The sequence below is a fragment of the Dipodomys spectabilis genome, unplaced genomic scaffold (assembly GCF_019054845.1).
Source record: "Dipodomys spectabilis isolate Male_0828 unplaced genomic scaffold, ASM1905484v1 ptg000365l, whole genome shotgun sequence".
Lineage (NCBI taxonomy): Eukaryota > Metazoa > Chordata > Mammalia > Rodentia > Heteromyidae > Dipodomys > Dipodomys spectabilis.
This window is the reverse complement of record NW_024871042.1, coordinates 2,621,829-2,648,077: the sequence shown is the minus strand read 5'-3', so window position 1 is coordinate 2,648,077 and position 26,249 is coordinate 2,621,829. Positions and strand designations below refer to the sequence as shown.

At 38.3% G+C, this 26,249-nt stretch overlaps 1 protein-coding gene across 2 annotated transcripts in view; it reads left to right on the top strand.

The window, feature by feature from the left end:
• The window catches only part of Kif16b (kinesin family member 16B), a 264,333-nt gene that overhangs the window by 101,196 nt on the left and 136,888 nt on the right, over positions 1-26,249 (top strand). For both annotated transcript variants that reach the window (XM_042666398.1, XM_042666397.1), the window contains exon 13: positions 25,874-25,993. In XM_042666398.1, coding sequence (XP_042522332.1) covers positions 25,874-25,993 — 120 coding nt within the window. The remainder of the gene's footprint in view (positions 1-25,873; positions 25,994-26,249) is intronic.

The following is a 26,249-nucleotide window of genomic DNA, read 5'->3' as shown; positions in this document are numbered from 1 at the left end:
AATTTATATTCATGAATGCGTGTGAATGTGCATTGAGATATGCACTATAGTTAAACAGAAGTTTTGGTAGTGATTCTTTCCTTTGGCACTTTTCTTTGCTGATCAAACCCAAGCCTCACAAATAGTAGGGAAACACGTGGCTACTGACTGCTTAGCTACCTCCACAGCCTTACACAATATATCTCCTCCCCTCCCTTTCCCTCCTCTCCTTTCCTCTTTTTTCCTCTCCCCTTTCCTCTTGGTGGTACTTGAGTTTGAACTATCAGTTGTGAAAGGGTCTCCTGAGCTTTTTCCTTCTTGTTAGTCTTCCAAGTAGCTAGGTGTGAGATACTAGGTAGCACTTGGCACTAAAGGGTTTTTTGTTTTGTGCATGTCCTGGGCCTTGAGCTCATGGCCTAAGCACTGTCCCTGAGATTTTTTGCTCAAAGCTAGCACTTGAGTCATGGTTCTATTTCTGGCTTTTTGGTGGTTACTTGGAGATGAGAGTCTCATGGACTTTCCTGCCTGGGTTGGCTTTGAAATGGGATTCACTGGTATCAGCCTGAGAAGATAGTTTTAATAGCCAAATTTAGTAATATTTGCTTTCATGGCTTCTAGATTTATTCTAGATATTTTTCAAGACTTTGGGGTTTTAAAGGAGTATATTTAATTTTAATAGCAATTTCCAGTATTTATGGAGGTCTAGATTTTTGTGCTTATAGTTACTTTTCTGACAAGAGATTTCACTAGAAACTTTGTTCCTTTTTCATTAGACCATGTCTACTGGCCTAAAGTGGTCAGCAGTAAAATTAGAATTGCTTCTCCTCCTCTTCAACTCAATGGTGGGATGTTTCTCAGTGTTTGGCTTTGTGTCCTTAAATAAGAGTTAGCAGGTTAGGGGGTATCAATGTTGGACAAGAAATGTACTCATTACCTTATTCATGTAACTGTAACCCCCCTGTATAACATCTTCACAATAAAATAAAATAAAAAGACTTAGCAGATTAAAATGCCCTTCCTCTGCCTCAGCTCTTACCTGCCAGGTAGTGTGTGAGCTGCATTGTTGCTGGCTGGAAAGGGTGCTTACCGTTCCGGAGCTGGGTTTTTTTGCCTTTTCCCTCCTCTGCCCAAGTCCTAGTTCTACGGTGAAATACATTTTCTCACAGAAGTTTCTCCAACCCTTTCTTGTTTTGTCATTTCCTTGTAGGTACTGTATTATTTTCTGGCACAAATGCTGATGTCGAAGTTACTTGCTACACTGATTTTCTTTCCTATTCATTGGTTTGATATGTTTGCCAGCCTGCGCACAGGATTCTTCAAGTCTGCCACTTTTTCTAGAGTGTCTTTGTGTTTCGAGGCCTATGGCTTACCTCCCAATCCACTGTTTGTATTGTTCTCCCCATGTGTCAGAACCTGTTCCTCTCTCCCATTCCCTTCAATTCACTGTTAATAGGATCAGCAAGAAATTATTTTCAGCCTGTGGGCCCTGTGGCGTCTGTGTGATCTTCTCACCTCTTCTGTTATCCAGTGAAAACAGCCACAGGTCATGCATGTACAAATGTATGTGCTGGATTTGGCCATGATGTCCATTTCCTTGTTTGAATGGAGTTACGTATATTTAGCCCTTTTGCCCTTTTTTAATCTGTCACTTTCATCCTATTTCATCTTTCTAGTATGTCTCATGTCTATTCTTTGTCCTTCACTCTGCTTTCTAGGCCTCTGATTTCCCAAGAATTCTTTGTACTTCAATCTTCGTTTCCTAGGTTTTCTTTCCGAGTCCTGCATGTTCCTGTGTGGAAGTATACCTTGGAATGTTTGGAATGTTTCACTGATGCTTTCTGGCTCTGCCCTTCAAAGTTTTTCTGATGAATTTTCTTCTGTTGCTCAGAAGTAGTAGTTTTTTTTTCCTTCTGTTTTCTGGTTTGTTTTTTTTAATGTCTCTTATACTGGATGTGGCAGGTTTACTTGCCTTGCAGCTATATTCAAATTAGTTCGTATTTCCTGAGTTACCTGCTGGCAGGAGGTTTCTGTGAGGGTGCAGGATTAGGGCAGCCTTACTCACTTCTCAGGTAGGTATGGTACATATCTTCTTAGTCAGTGCTTTTTTTTTGCACAATGTGTGACTCTGCTCTCCCACCACTGGCCTGTGTTTTCTATGTTCCTCTCAGTGTTCCTTGCTCTACTTTATTCCTTGTGACCTGTCCACTCAGTTCTTGCTGAGCCTGACCCCTCCTAGTGGTGAATCCTTACTGGTGTTTTCTGAGCATATTAGCTAATAGTGTTCTTCACACTTTCCTCCTAAAAAACATTCTAAGCAACTAGAAGAATAAATAGGCCCTCTTCATGGTGATTATTTCAAATTCTGTGAAATACACAGCGATGGTAACCCCTATACCTCCATCAGAATCCAGTAGGAAGGAGGCAGTGTGACTGTGTAGAGGAGGGCAGCAGGGGAGAATGAGAGAATGAGGGCAAGTGGGGAGGGAGAGCACCCCCTCCCCCTCCCTGTGCTGGTCCTGGGGGCTTGAACTCAGGGCCTGGCCATAGTGCTTAAGCTTTTTTGCTCAAGCCTAGTGCTCTACCATTTGAGCCATAGCTCCATTTTTGGCTTTTTGGTGGTTTAACTGGAGATAAGAATCTTACAGACTTTCCTGCCTGGGCTGGCTTTGAACTTCAATTCTCAGATCTCAGCCTTCTGAATAACTAGGATCACAGGTGTGAGCTACCGGCTCCAGGTGGGAGGGCATTATTAGCCAAAGTCTAGGCAGTCCCGTTCTTCAGAACCTGAATATGTCCCATGTATTCCTTTTCAAATAGTAACCATGGGCTGCGAGAGGGTGTAGCTCAGTGGGGAGTGCATGTGTCAGGCTCTGAGTTTGTCCCTTAGCACCACACAGAAAATAAGTAATTAAACAATAGCTTAGTTAAAAACGACTGAATATTAAAGTAAATGAATCCCAAGGTTTGAAGCAAAAAATTAGAATAAAAAAATTCCAGCCCTTTCTGTAGGGATGGGATGTTTGGTGTATACTGGGTTCAGAATCCTCAAACTTGGCTGAAGTAGAACTGGTAGCAGGCTACCACAGTTTCATAATAACCACTTGCTCCCCGAGTCTTATTTGCTAAGTCTATAATGTAGAGCTTCAATGTACTTGATTAAAATATTGTGGGAAATAATGACTTTTTTTTTAATATGGCAGTAATTATTTCAGTTTAATGTGAATGGCCTACTGAGCCAAAGAAAGAAATCTTGAAATAACTTAGGAGAGCTATTTTGGGCCATTTATGATTTATCAGAAATCACCATTAGTGACAATTTAAATACTAAGAGAAGTGTAGTTGTGTATGCTTCATAAACTCCCCAAATAACTAGCAGAGTTTGATTTTTTCCTTTCTTTCCCTGTCCCTCATTAGTGTATAAAATGTGTTTTTACGTCTTTCAAGTCTAGCAGCATCTTGCATTTGGTGCTATAAATGGCTCCCATCAGAAGGCCAAATAAGGAAGTTACAATTATAGAAATGTTTTCCCTAAAGACATTAGCCACATGTGATGCTGAATGACTTGCTCTATTTTAGTCTTTCTCATTTGTATTTTTTAGACATACATTCTGTGCGAATTGGAAGGCAGTATGCCTTCCAAGGCCCAGTATGTGCTGACGGGATTATTTTATTATTTTCTGTATTATTTGGAAGAAACATTGAGGAAGAGAGTTTCATTGATTCTCAGCCTGTCTGAGAATGCACAGGAATGGCAGAAGATAATGCCATCATTGGTGTCCCACTGTGTTCCATTCTTATCTTCAAGTGACCTGTCACTTAAAACAAATTGTGGCAATTTTGGGCGAGGTATAACTTGCCTACATGATTTTGCTCTTCTACTCTCTCCAGAGTGCACTTTCAAGTCTCTTTAGCATTGAATTCCTGTCATCAAGATAACGATCTGAAATATGAATATGTCTGTTTCTAAATGTCATGTGTTCCTTCTCGCTTAAAACTCAATTCAACCTGACATCATTTGTGGGATATGTAGCATATACCAGGTGCTGTGGTTACAGACTTGAGTGAGAGAATGTCACTGTGCTCAAAGATTCACAACGAGAGAAGGGAGCTAGCACATAATTACAGTCTTGTCACCGAGGGAGAAGAGTGTAGTATGTCACATCGAGAACTTGAGCATAAACCTGCAAGGCGGTGAGGAGAGAGAGAGAGAGAGAGAGAGAAAGAGAGAGAGAGAGAGAGAAAGAAAGAGAGAGAGAGAGTGTGTGTGTGTGTGTTTCTGCAGGTAGCCAGAGTTCTCTTGCTGTGAAGGTTTTTGTGGTATAATCTTGTCACCCCTAAACCCATCTTTTGATAATTAAGCTGAAAGGCATCTGTTACATAGGTCTTTGAACCCTGTGTATAAATATTTCTTGTAAGAATTGTGGATTATTTGAATGTTCATTTCTCTTGTGAATTCAGTCCCAAGTTGTGAAAACATCAACAATGAAGTATGTATAAATGTACATGTGTTTCTCCTATATTTGTGTTTCTGTGTGTGTATGTATGTGTATGTGTATGTGTGTCTGTGCATGCATGCACCAGTACTAGTGCCAATTCTGGGTCTTGAACTCAGTACCTATGCTCTCTCTTGGCTATTCTGCTCAAAGTTGGCTTTTTACCATTATAGCCATGGCTCTACTTCTTCATTTCTTTATTCTTGATATATTCTTGCATCCATAACTATATCTACCACTATTTTCTGATTTAGTTATTTTGTTTTTAGGGTATAGATCTTGTTGTTTCAATGTAGAATTTAATTCTGAATTTACATTTATAACTTGATTGTTTTGTCTCTCTCATTTGTACTTTTCATAAGGTCACTTTTTTTTTGATTAGCTTCTATTTCTTACTATAAACAGATCAGAGCTGGAAACTATTTCTGGCATCTTGACTTCACTGCTGTACCTTCCTGGGTATATACCCAAAGGAATCAGTAAGCATACAGAAGAGATGTATTAGTCAGCCATAAAATGGACAACACTGTGTCAATCATAGAAAAGTTCAAGTGGCACTTTGTTTCAAGTGGTAGAGCACTCGCCTTGAGCTGAAGAGCTGAGGGACAGTGCCCAGGCCCAGAGTTCAAGCCCATGGGGCACTGACAAAAAAGAAAAAAAAAAAAAGTTCATAGAACTGATGGTGCTCTAAGCCAGATTCAGAAAGGCAAATGTGACACGAATTCTCTCTTAGGCAGAATCTAGATATACTTACCAAACAAAGACAATAGTGAAAATGGAACTATTGGGGGGTGTGACCATGGCAGAAAGGAAGGTAAGAGAGGATGATGGGTGGGTAAATATACTGAAGGCAATTTTATCTCTCTAGCTAGCTTTTGTAGTATGGACAGATCGATGGATAGACAGACGGACAGATAGATAGATCATAGCATGTGTCTGTGTTGTAAGAGAATAATAATCTGAGGCCCTCTTCAGGTAAAAACCTGAGACCTCCATCTGAAAAATACAGGATAAAGGGCCTGTACTATGGGTTATGTGATTGAGTATCTGCCTTGCAGCAAGTTTGAGGCCTTGAGTTCAAACCTAACTACCAGCAGAAGAAAAAAAAAATGTGAAAAATAAAACCCATTGTTTTGTATAATCAGTAAAAAAAACAAACAAGAAAATAACAAAGGTACTGCTGTGCTGTGTTTAAAATCAAGGGGCTATCTTGTCTATTTTCTGAAAAAAATCCACCCCAAATGTATAACTTGTTTCTTTGCTTTGAGGGATATCCTTCACTAACACCAAATAGAGTCCTACAGTAAATGCTGAACGGTAACATTAGATAATGAGGCTCTTCATGGACAGGAAAAAAATTCCTTCTACTGATACTAAGCTATCATTATCATTGATAATTTACCTGGTACATGTTTTTTTTTTTTAAGAGATGAGAAGCCAAAGTATAAATAAAGCCCTGTATTCATTTTTAGTCTATTTCCACGTATCAAGAATTCATAAACAGATTAGCTGTGTTCTATAGTCAAGGCCTTACAGAACTACATCAAAGTGTAGGCCAGGACTGTGATCTCATTTGAGACTCTGTTCAATTTCAAGTTGTTATGCCTATTTCATGTTATTTTAGCTTTTTATGGTTCTAGGGTCGAAGCTCCTCATATTGTTTGCAGCCTGTCTGATACAGGGCACTCTCAGCTCCCAGAGGACAGCCGGTGGCCCTTGTAGATCACAGCTTGCTTTTCCAAAGACAGCAGGAGACAATCTAGCTATTGTGGCAGAATCTTACATAATGCCACCTTTGCATGGGGTGACATCCCATCATCTTCCAGGCTGGCTACAGGCTGTGCACATTAATGTCTAGGGCCATTTGAGTCTTGTCTTCCACAAAAATGGTACCTTCTTGAAGGTGTATACAGTTTCAAAAATGGGTACTTTTCCTCTGAGACATTTAATTCTGAAGTTTAACATTAGTTCTGTGAATCAGTGTTGGCCACAATTAAACTAAATTACTAATGTTTTTACTAACAAAGAGAAAAGCTTATCCAATTAGGCAAACTAGAGCAAGCACTAGTAAGTTGTATCATAGAGTTAAACTCTGATTTCTTATCATGTTTATTTAAAAAATATCCCTCTCCTACCTTTCTCTTCCTTCCCCCAAATGGGACATAAGGCAGCATTATCTGTTCCTTAAAGAGCTTGTTCCTCCATTTCCCAGCAGGAGACTAACAAGAGATCTTTGATGAGTGGACAGTTATAAAAAATAGTGTACATTCTTTCTTTTCATCCAATCTATACCTAAAATTACATAGAAGTTCTACAGACTAGAAGATATGAAAACAACTCATAGTATTCACTGTAGAAAGGATACTTGCCCAGCTTTACTTTATAATGTGATCAGCAAAAGCAAGAGAGAGAAAGAGGAGGGAGAGAGATTGATTTACCAAGTTCAAGTCAGTTCCACGGTAGCTAACTAAGATCAAGACATCCTTGGGCTTCTCTGTACCATGGTAACTGGCACACTCAGAACCATGATGAGAAGGACACACAGTAGATATTTCATCATCATTTTCTAGCTGAGTTCTGTGAATTCCTAAGGATCCTATAGGATCTAACCAATAATGAAAATAAACAGTTTAGTTCAGACATCTCCTTTGGGGAAACCAATTTTATTCTGACTCCTTTGTTATTTATTTCACTTTTATCAGTTTTTAAAAATATTATGTAGTTGTACAAAAAATTACAATTCCATATGTCAGGTTATGAGTATAATGCATCTTGATGAATGATATCCCTTCCAACATTGTCCTCCAATTTTGTTCTTTTTTTTTTTTTGAGCAAGGACAGTACAGTAGTGTGTTACTGTCTTAATTTGAGCCAGCACTTATTATAGACATAAGGACTGAAATATATAGAGATCAGAAAAACATCTCAGAACCTTCAGTTGACCGTGGGTAATGCAGTTAATCTTTGTCCTGCAATTACTCTGCCAAGCTGGATGGCCCATGGGACTATAAAGCTTACTGTTGGCTCTCATGATTTCTCAGGGTCTCATAAAGAATGAGAGACAAGATGGGGGAAGAGAGGGTGTCATCTTTAATAAGAACAAAGTTTACCTTTGTGTTTCAGTTAAACAATGAGAAAACAATCAGGAGAGCTAAAGATCCATTTCTTTCTCAAAAGGAAAATTTGAAAGTTTAAGAGGAGCCATAAAGGAATTCTGTTGTCTTAATATGAATAGTGTCAAATATTAGATAATTCCAACTGCAACAGCCCTGTGGTCATTATCAAGCCACCAGATTGGGGTTAATTTTTCTTTTAATTAATCTAATGAACCAGCCGTCTGACTTCAGTCGACATTTTTTAAATGTCACTGCATACCTCCAGGCTGCAACCAAAGTGGTGGCGTGCTCTCCTGCTCCATCTTGATTCCATTAACTCTTGCCCATGGTGACATTTTATGCCTGTGTCCTCATATGCCCTGGTAATGTAGTCAATTTGTGCTTTATTAACCCAATTAAAACACAGAAATGTTAGGTAACATAAATCTGTAAAGTTAGAACAGTTCCTTAAGATAGATTATATCTTCATTTTAAAAGGGGAGAAAATAGCTGCCAGATTTGGCTACCTAAAAAGGCTGCAGGTTCTAAATGCTAAACAGGTAAAGGCTAATCTAATTATAAGTGAACATACCATTTGAATCCTAGGTATTGTGTTAATTTAGGCTTAAGCAGCAGGCACTTGAGGTATGTAACTGGGTTTTAGAAGTCTGTGCAGACTGGATATTACATGTACCTATATAAAACTTGGAGGCTAATTTGAGAAAAATGCTATGACTCAAAAAACTCAACTCTACCTTAAATTATATTCACCTATATCCACCAACTTTAGTCTATATGACCTCTTGATTAGTAACCATATCTTTTCTAGGCATGAACATGAAATGACTACTTCAAATAATAGACTTTTTATATTGGGATAGAGGAAAAGAGCAAAAAACTTATATTAAAGGGCTTATCTGATTTACCTTAATACAGGATACTTAGTACATCTTTTTACTCCTGAGTTTCTCTTCTTAATTTTTTTATAAAGTGTGAGCTAATTGTACAAAATGATGGGACTCATTATGACATTTTCATATATATATATATATATATATATATATATATATATATATATAGTGTATCACATATCAATATCTCTAGTCCTCTCTCCTCCCACTAGTCAGACTTCTTCCCCTTACTAAACAGTCACTTTTTCTATTTTCATATTGTTTATTTATTTATTTTTTTTTTAAATTTTATTTTATTGTAAAGCTACTATACAGAGGGTTACAGTTACATGAGTGAGGTAATGAGTACACTTCCTCTTGAACATTGTTACCCCCTCCATTGTTTTCCCCCTACCATCCTCTCCCTCCTATTGTTTATTTTTTAAATGTAGACAGCATATGATAGAAAACAGGTAAAGTTTGAGTCTCACTCTTTGCATTTAATGTGCTAATCTTCAGTTCCATTCATGTGTTCCTGCAAATGATACAATTGTGTTCCTTCTGGCAAGATATTCCTCAACTTTGTATATAGACCACTTCTTAAAACTCAATTCCTCTGTTGATGGACATGTGGGCCTGTTCCATAACTTGACTGTTGTGAATAGTGTATTAATAAACATGGGTCTACAGGTATCTCTATGACTTTGATTCCTGTAGGTTTATACCTAGGAGTGATGAAGTAGATTATATGATATTGCTGCTTTTCATTTTGGGAGAAAACTTCCATACTGATTTCCATAGTAGGACATGTATCCCAACAAAGCTTTGTTTATGGACCTTGAGATTTGAGTTTCATAGTTTACACCTGGCTTCTTGCCATGCTATTTTTCTTTTGAAATATTTTTTTACTATATAAGATGAAAAAATATATACTTAACATTTAAACCACTTGAAAATAGACAGCCAGCCTTATCTGGCCTGTGGCTATATTTATTTTATCCCTGTCATAGGCCCCAGAGGTAGAACTATGGGATCACACAGTATCGATATTATTCAACTATAGAAGATCCTGCCACATAGCTTTCCAAAGTGAGAGGGTGTACCCACTTTACAACGTACATATATGTCTTGTTTGTTTGAGAAAGTTTCATTATGCTGCTCAGGCTAGTCTCGGAACTCCTAGACTCAAGTAAACCTTCTGCGTCAGCCCCCTGAGCGCTGGAATTATAGGCTTGTGCCATGCCACTGAACACTCCCTCATCCTAAACCTTGGAGATAGTTTGTGGTTGTGAGGTTTGTTATTTTTTGTCCTTTGTTGGTCCTGGGGTTTGAACTCTAGGCTGTTGAACTCTAGGGTGCTGTTCCTGAGCTCTTCAGCTCAAAGCTAGCGCACTACCATTTGAGCCACAGTGCCACTTCTGGCTTTTTCTGTTTAAGTGGTACTGAGGAATCAAACTGAGGGCCATGCATGCGAGGCAATCATGCTACCACTGAACCACCTTCCCAGCCCTGTTGTGAAGTTTAAAAAATTATATTTAAGTAGTTGTACAAAGTGGTTTCAATTTAATTTGTCAGTTTATGAGTATAATGTATCTTACTCAATATCACCTCTTTTATAATTCTCCCTCATTTCACTCAACCACACCCGTTTCCTGAGTTTTCCTACTTTTGTTGTCCCACATATATACTGAATATTATAACTGCTTTTGCCCACCCTTTCTCTCAACTTTTCAATTTTGTGATGACTTAGGAAAGAGTTACTTTCTTTTGTCTCTTGACTGGTTCTAGTTGTGAGGAGTTAGATGTTTATGTAAATGGCTCGTACTGAACCCATTAAGAAAAATAAATGAAGTGTGTGATTGAAAAGTGTTGCATGTGCACCTTGTATTTGGGTTGCTGTTTTCCTATTAACAGACCAGATCAGCAAACACAATTTAGGTTTTATCTTAAGTTTCATGTTTCTTCAACAAGTTATGTAATATTAGTCCCATATGCTTTACTTGAAAAAAACTTTTCAAATGCAATTTCTCTGCCTAAAATGACTTTTATTTCTTACATTTTTATGCTCATTTTAATAAACTACTGAACTATAGTGCAGTCAGCATTCAGTATAGAACCTCCTTTCCCACAAAATCTGAGTGAATATGCCCTCTTGATTTACTGCATAATTTATCTTGCGAAAAAGGTTTAATTAATAATGTTTCTAAGTGTAATATATCATAGAAATACCTATGTAAAATATGATTTACCACAGAGTGTTTATACAAAATATTCTTGGTCACTGGGGATCTTTGAGGGTGATGTCATATTGAAGAGTTATTCTGTACTGTGTCCTGTCCTTTCAAAGGGACAGACTGAGTGTTAGGTGGTTTTAGAAAGTATCAGTCATTTATGTGGTCACTGTTGAGTACTTGTGTTGGGCTTTCCTCTGTAAGGGACCTTCCTTTTATCTCCTTATCTTTTATACACAGCCAGGACAGAAATTCCCTCTTGTATTGATTTAAATTCTAGACAAACCCTCATCACTGATGGTGTAAGCAGCAGTTAGAACAGTTTGGTTCATTAAATTAATTTGATTTTACTAATCAGATTGGATATTTTATCAACAGAAGGAGGAGGATGCTTTGTCTAATTCCTAAAAAATAAAACAACAAAACAAAAACCTTAAAGGAATGATCTTCACTTACTCACCAGTAAGCAGATACACTCCCTTTTCAGGAGAAAGCTACGAGACTGCATGCATGCACACACGCGTGCATGCACACACGCACACATGCACGCACACGCACACACACACACCTCCAAAGCAACTTATGAAAAAGGTATGCTTTAGTATTTTATTTCAGAGTTAGGCATTCAGAGCTAGAGCTAGGCATTTCATAACTAGACACTCAGCATCATACTGGATGTTTTTAAAAATATTTATTTTATTGTGAAGATGCTGTACAGAGGGGTTACAGCTACCTGAGTAAGGTAATGAGTACATTTCTTGTCGCACATTGTTACCCCCCTCCTTTGTTTTTCTCCCACTGTCCCTTCCCTCCCCCACCTTCCCATTCCTCCCTGCCCCCGAAGTTGTAAGTTTCATTTCCAATGTAGTGTCTTGTGGGTATTATTGTTGTAATGGGTTATACTGTGTCTTTGTTTCTGAATTTTGTTATTCCCCTTCCCCTTTTCAAATTAGATAAATGTATATACAAGATGCATATACAAATTAGATAAATGTATATACAAGATGCAAAGTCAAATACAGTGACAATGGGAAATGTACCTAAGGGGGAAGAACATAAAAGAAACAAAAAAAAAATCACAACAACAAAGTAAAAAACTCTTGTATCCATATCTTGGGGTTCATTTTGTTTTGGGTCATCTTATATAGTCAGATGTACATAGCATTTGAGCTTTTCTGCTCATCTAATAAGATTATCCTAGATGTTTACTAATTATTGCAAGTAAGGGAAACCAGCATCTTTACAGGATTTGAAATGTTCACAAGATGGTGATTTTGGCCAAAAATGTAAGTAGATATTTCAGGTATGATTTCTGTTAGTAAACTGGTGGCTGAAAGTTCACTTGGCATCCATCTACTTGCAGAATTTCTTAGTAGATGACCTTTGGAGAACTGGTCTTTAGGCTGTCATTTTGGAAGATACATTTTTGCTTTTCCTTTGATTCATCATTTTGGAATTTTATCTCCAGAGCAGTATATAGCATAGAATAAAAATCATCCTTGGAAATATATATGATTAACTGAAATGTATTCTGAATAAAATGTATTTTAAAACCTTGTATAGAAATATACTCCTTTACATTTATATTACTTACATTGTATTATTTTTATTACAAGTATATTTGTCAAAAGAAATTTGGAAAATTGAAAATGTATAAGGAAGAAATTAGCTGGAGATCGCTTCTGATTCTATTTTGGATTATAGCAAGTATGGAACATCTTTGTAGGCTCAATATGTCTCTTTTTCCCTCATATTTATTCATTATATTTTTATATATTCTATACATTCAACATAAATATTAAATACATGTTTATATAGTAACAGTATATAATAGATATATTCTATATGCTAAGTGAGTTATAAATATATATGTATATACACATACACATATGAGTTAATATGTAAGTACCAATACATATGCTCTGCAATGATTTTTGTCCTTCCAAAATCTCTAAAGTCCTTATACTTTATGAGACTATTTGGAAATAGTGTCTTTAAGGGTAGTTATGGTTACATGAAGTGGTAATATTAAGGATGGGACCCTAGTTAGTACAACAGATGGTCTTAGAAGAAGAGGATAGAATGGTCAATATGAATGTCTAGAGATAAGATGGCTTCCTATAGGCCAAGAAGAGAGCCCTTAAAAGAAAACTACTCTGTAAATGCCATATCTTAGCCTTCTCAGCTTCTAGAACTGAACAATAAATGCCTGTTGTATAAGCCATACATTGTATAGTATTTTGTTGTGGTACTCCAGAGTACTGCATATACATATATAAGAATCATATACAATCACATGGACACAGACACAAACATTTGATCATTTTGGATGAAAACTAATAGTTTTATCTCATCATACATCATGCTGTGGTAAATACCATATATAATTTTTAACACACACCAAAATACTTTTCTATATTAAATCAGTTTTTGAGATGATTTTCTATATTTAGTGAACTGAGACAAGTTTAACTTTATGTGTCATGATTTAAAGATTTATTTTGCTTGAAATATGGCCACTACAGTCTCAAATATGAAATCAGAGATAGCAATGCCTTATTGAGATTTGAGGGGTTTTAAATATTCCCCTTAATTTGATATAGACTCAGAATCCTTTAAATGCTTTGTATATCAAAAGTGAGTGGTTCAAAGCATAGGAATAAACCTGAGAGGGAGTTGCTTTTATGTGTGGGCTTTAGAGGACAGAATGAAGAGTATGAGAGCATGGATTTTGCACAATTGATCTGAGTTCAGCCACCAGCCAATTAGCTGTGCTGCTTCAGCAGATAATGTAATCCCTTCCCAGCCCTAGCTATCTTGTCTCTAGGACTGGGTGGGGCTTGGGAGCAACACTTGATTCAAAGGAGTATTTTAGTTTCAATCATGAAGCATGCTGCATCTATCCTACACATGTGACTTTGGTTGATGACTACACTCAGCCCACTTTCTTTCTGGTTTTAGGCCATTCCAAATTGCTGAGTCCCCAGATCTTTGTATAATAGATGGAGTCAGGGGACTGTGGTTTCTGTCTTTGTAACATGCATCAAAAACTCTTGACTCCTCTGAAGAATTGACACCAGCCATTACATTACATCATTCAAAGGAAGCAAGCATCAGCCTTTCTCATGTTGGACAGTGTGGGACAGTGTTTCTGTGGCACTGCATGATATTTACTGGTGTGCTGCACTGAGTTGTTAAATGGAACTCAGGAGGAAGGATATGCAGTCTGTGATTAGAAGTTGGCAGCCCATTAATGTCCAGCTTGGCCCAGTGGAGTTGAATTTTGCTACAATTCTGAAATATCTATGTACATTGACTTCTAAGTCCATGTGACTTAGACTTTTCTTGGGCTTAACATTATTTGTAACAACTACACCATATACTAGGATCTTGGACACTTTTTGGATGAATCAAAATGCTATTTGCAAAGATCAGAGGTGTGTGTGTGTGTGTGTGTGTGTGTGTTTGTGTGTGTGTGCGTGTGTGTGCACGCACGAGGGTGCACGCGTGCATGTGCACACACATGCAGTTTTAGCTATTTCTTAGGAAGATACAAGGTATGTATGTGGATGATCATAGTGTCTATAATATTGATGGATGTAGGCAAATTTGTTTAAAGGTCAGTAGATTGGTGTGTATATATGTTTATATAACAGGGGTGTATTTGTATATATGATATAGATACATATTTTTGAGGTGTAGCTGTAGATAATATGCAGGAATGTGTGTGCTTTATTCACTGGTATGTTAATGGTTTAGACTTACACCTGTCAGGTAAGAGATATTCATTATGTACTGGTTCAGTGAATCACAGAAGCAGCTGACTAAGGAAGGAAGGAATAGGTCATAACACTTGTCCCTTTAAGTATTGTCAAATGCACCCAACCAAAGGATGCTCAGTGTTTAAAGGATATAAAACTGTCTCAATTCTAGATGTAAAAGGCCTAAGAGCCTAAAGAAATACTTTTTCCTTAGGCTTTTCTGGAATTACACACTTAAAGGACTGGGTACTGGCTCAGTGTGGTATTTTTGGAAGCTCCTTGGAAAATCTGATCTAGCAGGAGAGAGCATGAGATACACATGTAAAAATCACTGGTCTATGTGTGGCTCTGATCCAGATGGTTAGGCTGAATAGCTGCAGTCAGTGTAGAGGACAGGGTTTGAGTGGACGTGAAGAAGTTCCAAATGATTTCTGAGGGTGAGGAAGGATGGGAAGAAAGATCGGAAATCTGAAGGTTGTCTGACCGGATTTTATCACTTGAGCCAAGGCTGGGAAGCGGAGATGTGCTTAACATATTTCTGTGAGTAAGAAACAGCTTTGCAAGACAAGAATTTTAAGGCCATTGTCAGACTGGCGCTTTCTGGGATACAACATCCCATTTAAAATAATCCTTTCATTTAGCTGTCTCCCTGCATGTTAAAGTTTGTACTATATAGAAAATGTCCTTGTACACCAGCTGAGAACTTGCCTGGATATTTTGAGCTTCCATTTAGGTCAAATATGCTAAAGTACTTGTGATCATAAGATCCTGCTCTACTTAAAAAGTCTAGTTAAATATTAATGTGAGGAAATTTGCTCTTGCATATTTTCACACATAATTTCTTTAATTGGTATTATGTATTTTGCATAATTTAAATACCAGCATCTGGATGATTTGCTCAGCAAAGAAGACTGTTTCATCAAAAAAGATCCACACAGAATCATCTTTGTGCTGTGCGCCAACAGTTAGCAGTTTGGTATTTAAATAAAGAATGATGTTTCTGCAGTAGGAAGTGTAGTGGGAAATTTAACTGCCCCAAGAGTTTCTGCTCTCTAAAAGGACAGTATTAATTGTACTTACTGTTTAGCTGACTTCCAGTAATGCCAGGAAAGGTAAGTGTGTTAATATGAGTCAGTAGTAACCAGGTTCTGCCCTGGTAAGTTGATTGCTGGGACTACTTACCATCTGGCCTAAATGTGTTCCTTCTCACCATAGCTATGGTAATATTAGTTGTTTCAAACTCATGGGGAAATAAAAAAACCCAAGATTTTGGAATGCTTTTGAATTCCTTTTTCTTTTTCTTTTTTTTTTTTAAATCAGTATTGGTACTTGAACTCAGAAACTTGTGTTCTAGCTTGACTTGAACTCAGGGGTGTGTGCTCTAGCTTGGTTTTTGTTTGTTTTTTAACTCATGGTTGTCACCACTTGAGCCACACGTCCACCTTTGACTTTCTGCTAATTAATTGGAGATAAGAGACTCTTAGACTTTTCTACCCAATTGGCTTTAAACCCTGATCCTCGGATCTTAGCCTCCTGGGTAGCTAGGATGATAGGGAGTGGGGGGAGCTCCTGGTGCCAGGCAGCCTTTCCATTTTTCATTCCGACTTCTGTGATCTAATGGGTGGCAATTGCATGCCAACTTTGTGATGCTACTTACAGATTTTTTTGGACACATTAAATCATCATGGTTTATTAGAATCAAATCAGAACATTTTTAACAAGGTCCTCTTATTATAGACTTCTGAATAATTCTTGCCATTGTAACTATTTTGAAGTTCAAAAGCTGCATTTTTCCTGGCAAAGGGCATAAAAACAGGACTGAAAAGAGGCAGATTGGGTTCTGGAGACCATTCAGTGATTTGCTCCTCACTGACTCCTTCCCTGGGATATATTAGCCTACATCAGCTTTCTGGAAGCCAGACAGACATAAAACCCATAGGTGAGATAGTTTTGATACTTTGAGTGTTCTGAGGCCAGTCAGCCAGGTGAAGTGATGGAGGGCGCCTGGGCACTGGGCTAGGGCCTTGTACAGGAGCTGAACTTCATCTAAGCGAGGTCTGTGTCCATCCCAGTTTCACTATCTGTGGCCCCTAAGAGAATGGGCAGCAGGTTAACCAACATACAAAGCAGGGTGGCAGTTGAGGCAGTTGGCAGTTTTACTGGCTTCTTGGTTATTCTGGCAACCATTTCATTTCTCTCTTGGATAGACAAGATTTGAAGCTATTCTTTGTGGAAAAGAATAAGCAAGAAATAATGTATTCTGGGCAAGTGCCAGCTTGTGGTTTTCTTTCAGGATGTTAGAGCTAATTTTTGTTGTGCCAGTGAATATTTAGCATTTACAGATTATAAAAATATATTACCTTGCTAGTCAAGTTGGTGTTTTTTATAACAAGTAAACAACATCTACCTACAGAGTTGCCTAGAAAATATTACAAAGAAATGCCAGGATTTTTTTCCACTAGCTATAAAAATCTCCTATGCATTTATCAGATTCTCTTGCATCTCTCCAATTTTCATATTTCTCATTAAGAGAAATAAGGCAGTTGAGGAGAATATCTTTACTTAAGGTCAATCAGTATAAAGTATATGTTACTGAGAGTCCCTTAATCTCTTCGATTTTTGTCAAGCCAGGCTTTCCTTTCTAATCCTCTCCCCGTATTCCTTTATTCCTTCTCCTAATACTCATCTTCACTGGATTTTGAAATCTCAACCTTTTCAGAATTCTCAATGCTTTCCCAATCTCTGAATGACATAATGATGCATCTGCCTGGCTTTCCAGACCATTTTTCCCCCCCTGGGCTTACAAATTAATCTGAAAGCTCACAGGTTCCTTTTATTCATGCCCATGTTTTCAGATTGTGTATCTGCTCAAGAGATCTCAAGCCAAGAACATCCTTGTGTTCCTTGCTTCCCTTTTTGTTACTTGTTGCAATTCTATGCTTAACTTTGATACCCAGAAGTCAGTTGGAGATGGTGTCATAGATTTCAGAGAAATGAGGAAATAGTAATAAAAAGCAAAATAAATACACAAGCCTTCAACAATGATGGTCCCTTGAAATCACGAAGAAGCAGGTGAGAAAAGGGGGCACCAAAGGAAGGAAAGGTTGTAGTGATGGATGTTCCTAAGACTGAGCCTCAGAAGCAGAATCTATGGGGATTCTCAGTGCCCTCTAGTCCTGAGAGAAACAGTTGGCTTTCTTGTTCTTGTTGAGGAGCAATAACAGTGGTTGAAAGTAGCAACTTGAATAATCAGCCATGCTGATGCTTTCTTGTAAGTGAAGGCTTTGTGAATCAGGGAAGCACAAGTAGGAAGGAGGTTTCCTATTCCTTATCGGAATCCAGTTCCTTCCCAAACAGCAAGGAGCCATTGAATGACTTTTCCTACCCTGTAACACAGAACTCAGGAACTTGAGCAAAGGTTCACAGTGCCTCAGTCTCTGGCCCCTTTCACTCCATGTATTTAGAGAAAAGTAGATAAAATGCAAACTTTTTTCTCAGTCTTCCAAGTAGAAAGATCACATACAGGGCAGGACAAGAGCCCTGCTTTATACCATATAGGATTTTTTTTTTTGAACATACTTACACACATGCAAAGTGAAGAAAAGAAATAGGGCCATTATGTAAGTATAACTGTAGCCATAGATCAGTGGATAAAGGAAAGAAAAAATACTAGGGAGGGAGAAAGGGAAGGAAGGAAGAGAGAAAAAGGAAAAAAAAGAAACAGAGAAAGATACTATTGCATCAAAAGACAATAGATCCTAATCTAGATAAAAACCACTCAAGGCATAGCAAAGAGTTCCTAACAACTGCTGTATTCCATGGAACAAGTTAATGAGAAACATAAATTCAATAAACAAAGCAAGATGATAATAAAAGGAGATTATAGACTAAAGAAGGATTTTTGAGGTCTAAAACAACATTATAGAAGGACTAATAAATAAAATTAGAAACCTCAAGGAAAAGGATTGATGCCACTGAAAATCAAGTTACTGAGAGCAAATGCTAGATAATCTCAGTAAACACCAGTGAAAGGAGCAAGACATTAAAGCAATGGGAAGCTTAAGGATATGGAGGACAAAGAAAATGTGATAGAAGGAGAATTGGTATTCCTGAAGTAGACAGTCAACAGATGAAACTGAAAATGGGAAATAAGACAATTGTCATGAAATAAAAAATAAAATAACTGAGCCAGACAATTAGGAGAATATACTGTGCTCCAGGAAAATGTAGAGTACAAAATGTTCAGTGCTGAGATATATCCTAATTAAGCCATTGAGTAGTATCAAGGATAAAGGAGAAGTTCTTTCTCTAGGGAGAAAAATCAAATAATTTGCATAACTTTAAAGTAGCTTAGTACTTCTTGAGAAACTTTTAACTTTTGAAGACCATGCAGTTTATCTTCCATATTTGGAGGTCACCGTGTCCTAACTGTGATGTCATTCAAGGAGGAAGACATCCTCAGACAGGTGTAGGCTAAGGTAATTGGTGCTTCAAATCCAAAGCCTATATGAAAAATGTCTGTACACAGTAAGCAGATCCCATAGTCTTTTCTTAATTTAGTAGGATATTTTAGGGAACAGCTCTTGAAATCAAGAGACATTCTGGTAAAATATAAGAAATCTTCAATTTCTTTTCTATTTGATACATTTTTTAAGTAAAATCACATGCATTAAAAAATGTTCAGAATAGCTCTAATATAGTTTTTTTAATTGTGAAAATACCATACAGAGGGGTTACAATTACATGAGCAAGGTAATGAGTACATTTCTTATCAAGCATTGTTGTCTCCTCCTTTGTTTCCCCTTCACATCCCTTCCCCTCTTCACCCCCCCACCCCGCCTCCCCTTCCTGTGCCAAAGTTGTAAAGTTTGTTTTCCACATAACATCTTGTATATCTCATTGTTGCAACGGATCCACCTGTATCCCCATTTAAGCAACTTGTTTTTTCTCTTCCCCTCCACAAATTATACCAACATCAAATACAGTGAAAGCAGAGGTTATACCATGGGGGAAGGACATACAAAGCAACAAAGAAATCATCTTATAAATATGTTAGAAACAATAGCAAGAAAGAGAAAACATTTGAGTCCTTATCTTGGGGTTCATTTCACCTAACCGTTTTTGCTTGTCTCAGACATATACTACTTATTGCAAATAAAGTTTTTCTTTTATATTTTTATGGAAGTCTTTGATTCTTCTCTCGCCCTCCCTCCAGATACCCGTACGAGGCATGCACTTTAAGGTCTTCATTGTGTCAACGCTACTCCCACACATTTTAAGTGTACCAAGTTGTAGAAGTTGAGTGTACTTTATAAGATGTGAGTCAACTTTTATTCAGGAGGCAGAGATTGGAAGGATTGTGGTTTGAGGCTAGCCTATGCAAAAAGCCAGATGCTCATTCTTAACAGATAAGATGGGTATGGAGGGTCCTATTTGTCAGTATAGCTATGCTAGATGAATAGGTGGAGAATCACCCTCTGAAATGGTGCAAAATCACAAGACCCCCATACAAAAAAAATAGCAGTAGAAAGGGCTAGAGGTGGTTCAAGCCCCTGGAGACACACACTCTGCCTCGCCCCCAGTTTCCCCCCACCCACCCACAAGCATGTGTGCACACACACACACATACACACACAGATAGATGTGAGTCAACTCTACAAAATTTCACTGTTGACATAATTCTCAAATTTCCATAAAGTGATTCTGACATTTAATTTTTTTTCTGGTTGGGAAACAGTCTATCCACTTAGGCACCTATTGAATGATTCCTGTGTAGGGCTAACTCAGAGTGCTCTGCTCGCAGATGAGGCAGCCTCATCATCAAGATGGTGCTCATCCGCTCCTGAGCCTTCCAGGTGGGTGTCCCAAATAGGATAAGGGGGTAGGTTTTTGTTGTTAGTGAGTTTGTTGTTGTTGTTTTGTTTTTGGTTGTTGGGTTTTGTCTGGGGATTGAACCTGGGGATCCTAAGCACCTGTTCTACCCTGAGCTACACCCCCAGACAGTAAGTTTTTGTATTGTTCATTTCCTATTCATTTATTCAAGGAAGTTGTTGAGTTTCGTAAGGCATATTCCTAGATACTAAGGATACAGCTGAAATATTCCTGATGGGAATATTCCTGATGAACCATGTCTTCATAGGGTGTTCTCCCTTGGAATCCAGGTAGCCCTTCTTGTAATCACCCTGTATGTTAGCGGTGATTCCATATCAGTCCCAGCATTGGACATATGTTTTAAATTCAGAGGTGTTTTACCTGAATAGGTATCTGGAGGCTGAAGGAAAACATACTAAACGCATTATTAACAAATGTAATGAACATGATACTTAAAATAAGCTGATGTTGTGTTTTTGACACTTGTAGTTGGACCATAGTTTTCCTTTTTTTTTTTTTTTCATATTAGCTTGGTGGCTGGAAAGCTTTGATTCAGTGCAAGATATTTGCAACTGTACATATTTTGCCTTTCTTTCTTCCCCTGGGGCCCAGTATGCCAGGGGTTGGGGGAGGGTAGCTCACTCTGCTACGTGAAGTATTCCATCTTATCCAAGAGGTGTTTCATAAATTATGTATAACAGTAGATGCCACTCAATAAATATTTTATATGTGATAGATATTTTTGTCTGAAATTACTTTTTCACTTGAGCAATGATTTAAACCCTCGTTTTCAGTTTTATGAGGTGACACTTTTATAATATCATGTAGTTGAATGCAGCTTGAATGTCATAGAGCTTTAGGGCAGCATTAATCACAAATTCATCTACCTCTACTCTCCATCCAGGAAAACTTTCTCTTAGTTCAGATTTTCCCCATTATATATATGGATGTCAGTGTGTGCATATGCGGGTTTTGTGCTATGTATGTGTGGTGGGATGAGTGGAAACAAGCAATGCTTTTGACCAAATGATCCAAAGTTATGAATTGCCAGTGCTTTTCAAAAATCTGTGAGACTTACTTCAAGGGGGAAAAAGTGCTTTTCTATTTTTTTTTTTTTAAAGAACATTAAACGAAACTTGGATTTAGTCCAAAGCAATTTTTCTAGTTTGAGTGGGAGCTATTATAGTCTAAAATATTGCCTTTTCATTCTGGGGGGGGGGGGGCGGTGGTTTATTGTCGACTTTTTAGCAGAAAGGAAATGCATATACTTCTGGACTTAGGAGAGGAGTTATTTTCCTTTTCACATGGACCTAGAGGCCTGAGACCATTCATTGCCAGGGAGCAAACATGCCCGTGTTGTCAACACTATATTCAGAGCAACCAACCTTCCAGTGGGGACATTATTTTATGAACTGCAGCTGTGTGATTAAATTCTGTACTGTCATATATAGCTTTTAAAAAGAAATCACATGCTTCCTATTTGTGCTTATATGTGCATGAATTATGACCAATATCTGAGCGGCAGGAGTAGGCATGGTTTTATGTACAATGTTCCTTTTAGCTAAGATTTGTAAGGGCCTTCATAGAATAAATCAAGGTTACTGAAGTCTACTGACCTCCAAGCCTGAGATTCCCAGCCGTGGAATGAGAGCCTGGCTGATAAGAGGAGTAATTGAAGAACAATGATACGCTTCATTTCCTTTTCTTGAAACTAAGTTATGCACTGGTCATTTTCTCTGCATATCTATTTAATGGTTGTTAAATTAAATTGCTTTCTTTCAAGTGGTGATTCTATGTGTGTGGTTTTTTTTAACCCACCTTTCCCCCCCCCCCCCCCCCCCCCCCCACTTCATTCCATCACCCTCTTGCATGACTTAGGCGTACACTTGAAACTTGGATTTCTGTCTGCAGAGGGAGAGGTCTGGGAGACTTCTCTGTCTTTCCCTCTTGGTCTCAGACCTCTTTGGATTTCCTTTTTTTGCAGGATTTTAGTTTTCCTTGAACATTGACTTGAGAAGTTCTGAATCTCTTATCTGAAGAATGGTAGGCTGTATGTTAACATTGCCATTCAAACATATTAATTTATCCCAGGAATAAAAGGATTAGTTCTTATGGCTCAGCAGCTTTCACAAACAGGGATGTACCTTGGTCATTACTGTCTCATGAAGGGGAGGAAGAAGGATTCACTAGGAGTATCTTTGATTAGAGGATTTATTACTATTACAATTATTACTTGGGAATTGCTTCTCTATTACTTTACTTCCCTCACATCTATAAGCACAGAGCAGTGCCATGCTCTGAGATGTGACTTAGTATGAGCAGAGTGCAGCTCAACCTCAAGTCAGAAAATTTTACTTTCAGTCTGCTGTCTTCTGGAATTTGTCAGGTTCCCACTGGAAACTTCCCTAAGTACTTGATTGATCTGAGGCCTGCTCCTTCCTAGGTAAGTGCTCTACTTCAGCTATAACCTCAGGCCTTTTTGTTGTTGTTGTTGCAGTTATCGTTTTGTTTCTTTTTTGGTTTTTGTTTTTGGTGGTACCATCCTTTGAACTCAGAGTATGCTTGGCTTCCTTGCTCACTGGCACTCTGCCACTTGAGTCATATTTCTAGACCTGCTCTTTGCTTTGGAGATGGAGTCTTACAGACTTTTCTGCCCACACTAGCTGTGAATTTAGATCCTCAGATCTCAACTCCCAGATACCTAGGATTACAAGTATGAGTCCCCAGCATTTGGGTTTGTAATTAATTAATTAACTGTTCTGGTCCGTTAACTTGAACTCTAGGCCTGGGCACTGTCTCTTTTTTGCTTAAGGCTAGTTCTCTAGCACTTGAACCACATCTCCATGTGTGGCTTTCTGATGTTTAATTTAAGGTAAAAGTCTCACAATTTTCCTTCCCTGGCTGACTTTGGACTGCAGTCCTCAGATTTCAGCCTCCTGAATAGCTAGGATTACAGCTGTGAGCAACAATACTTAGCTTTTTGTTGTTGTTGTAGGTCATAGGGCTTGTACTCTGGGCCTGGGCACTGTCCCTCAGCTCTTCAGCTCTAGGCAAATGCTCTATCACTTGAGCCATAGCGTCACTTGTGGTTTTCTGGTGATTTATTGGAGATAAGAGTCTCACGAACTTTTCCTTCCTGGGATGGCTTTGGACATCAATCCTCAGATTTCAGCCTTCCAAGGAGCTAGGGTTACAGGCGTAAGCCACCAGCGCCCGACATAGCTTATTTTGTTTTGAAGACAAGGTTTCAGTAACTACTTGGGTTAGACTCAAACTTCACAAGGTCTTTGAGTTATGAGGTCTTTGGTCTTGGCCAGTTGTGTTGATGTTTAGCTGTGGCCCTGCCAGTCTTTTCTTAGAGACATATCTCTCCTGTTATTTTTTTACATTGCTCTGAACTCCATGTATCCAGCATTCATTCATTTAACAAATGTCAGTTGAGAAGCTGCTAAGAAGAGAAACCAATTGTCAGGAGGAAAGTTTGTGCTTGCTTTTTTGTGTAAGGGATGAAGAAGTGCTGGGCCAAACGATGCCTCTATCTAGGGTAGTGTTTCTCAACTGGAGACTATTTTGTCTCCCAAGGGACACATGAGAATTCCTGGAGACATTGTTGGTTGTCACTATCTTGTGGGAAAGGAAGGTGTTACTAGCCTAGTGGATAGAAACCAGGGACACTGCCAAACAACCACCAGTAATCACAGAAGGTAAATGTCAGTAGTGCCAAGATTGGGGGACCCTGTTTTCAGGGAAGAGAATAGTAGTGGCAGAAGACATCCTGGTCTCAAAAGCAGAAGCAATAACAATAACATGCAGAAAAGAATGTTAGCCAGCAAATTTGAGGAATAGCTGGGAGCCCTGGCTCCCTAGATAGGAGTGACAAAGGGACAGAGGCAGGAGACTGTGGGTTAGGAAGTGGTGAGATTGGGTTAAGCTTGTAAAACATTATAAAGACTTATAAAATTGGAGGTCATTGAAGGGATCCAGCAGAGGACTAACCTCCTCTGACATTCCACTGGCTGCTGAGTTGTGTATCTTTCACACAGGGGCCTAAGTGATGACTTGGATTATTATTGCAGTAATACAAGTGAAAGGTGGTGATGATTTGAGACAGGGGAAGGTGATTGCAGGTGGTTTGGTGTCAGCAGATTTGAGGCATATTTTGAAGGCAGGAGTCAACACTATTAGTATAACATTTAGAGAAAGAAAGGACAGCCATAGTTATGGGTCTTAGTAAAGGAGGCATTTACCCGGCTGGGATGGGAGTTGTGTTTTCAAATGTGGTAAGTTTGAGCTGCATATCTGGTATCCCACAAACAGATTGAGTTTGTGGGTATATGTACATAGGTATGGAATTTAAGGGAGATCTCTCCTCTTTTTTTTTTTTTTAAAGAACTTAGTAAACCGTACAATTACAAACCTCTATTTCCATTTCTTGGAGTTCATTTCAGTAAGCATCATTTTATATGATCATATGCACATAGCTATTGAGCCCTCCTGATCCTCTCCCAATAGTAACCTCTTTTGGTCTCACTGTGTGAATGTTTAGAGTTCTATTTTAATTTATCATGTCCAGGTGTAATTTTTTGTCTTTTACTATCCATTGGGTGCATAGAAACAGTGGGACAAAGGGTGAAGTAATACAGCAGTGATGCTCACTAGATACTATGTTGGAAATGAACTAAACAACTTCGTGGGAAGAGGGATCCGGAGGGAAAAAACTGGGAGAAGATGAGGGAGGGAACGACACTGTTCAAAAAGAAATGTACTCATTACCTGACTTATGTAATGTAACCACTCTGTACATCACCTTTATAATTTAAAAAACGTAAGAGTCCTTAGCATATGGATGGAAAGTAAAGTCAGGAATGAGGATGAGACCATCAAGGGAGTGAATTGAGGTAGAATCCAAAGATGCCAGCCTCTGTTGAGTAGGTTCGAAAGAGTTGGAGAATGACACGTGGGAAAATATAGGGAGTGATTTTTCTCACAAAGGGTCCATAGAAATTAAACTGGTGGTAGCTAGGAGGTCCAGGCTCAAGAGTGATGATAGGAATAGTGGCTAAGGGTGAGACATTGATTGAAGATATGTATGTGAGTGAAAGATCCAGCAGAAGCAGACTTGGAGAAGTTGATGCAGGAACTGGAGGTAGCTCTGGGCCCAAGAATGCCTAAGCCCAAGGGTGCACAGAATAGGGTGCTTGCCTGAAACCCAGATCGAGTCACCTTAGTGTCTAGAGAAAAAGGGCTAACAGTGAATGAGAGTAGAAAGGGGAAAGATTACAGACAGCGATTCTAAAGTCTTTCCCAAGGAAGATGAGCTGTGGGACTGACTTCAGAAAAGGTGTATGTCAAGCTTTAATTTTATCTTAATATTGAGCTTTTTAATTGTTCCAAATTCACCTTGCCAGGTTTTCCACATGAAGTTTAACATTCATTTTCTTACTTTTTAAAAAAGAATAAGGTAACTGCTTTTCACAATCTTCAAGATAACTAATCTGAAATTCTCTTTCCACAAAATAACCTTTCCCTTTCCCTTTCTTCTTCTAATTTCAGGAACAAACCCTAGCCCTTAGGAAAGAAGGGATTGGCGTTGTTTTGGATTCTGAACTGCCTCATTTGATTGGCATTGATGACGACCTTCTGAGTACTGGAATCATCCTATATCACTTGAAGGTAGAAACTGCTTAAGTGGAACATTCTAATTTTGTTTCCACTTTTCCCTTTAGACTCTAGCAAGGTTTATTATAATACTTTATGGCCATGAATGCAACTTTTAAATTAAAGAATATACAACAAATCGTTGAGCCCTTTGAGGATTTTCAACAGCTTATTGGGATTCTGTGGTATTTGAAGTTCTCATGTTTATTTAGTTCTTCAGTTAAATGATGAGTCATTCATTTTTGGCTTCTGTTGTGTAGCTTCAGGAGGG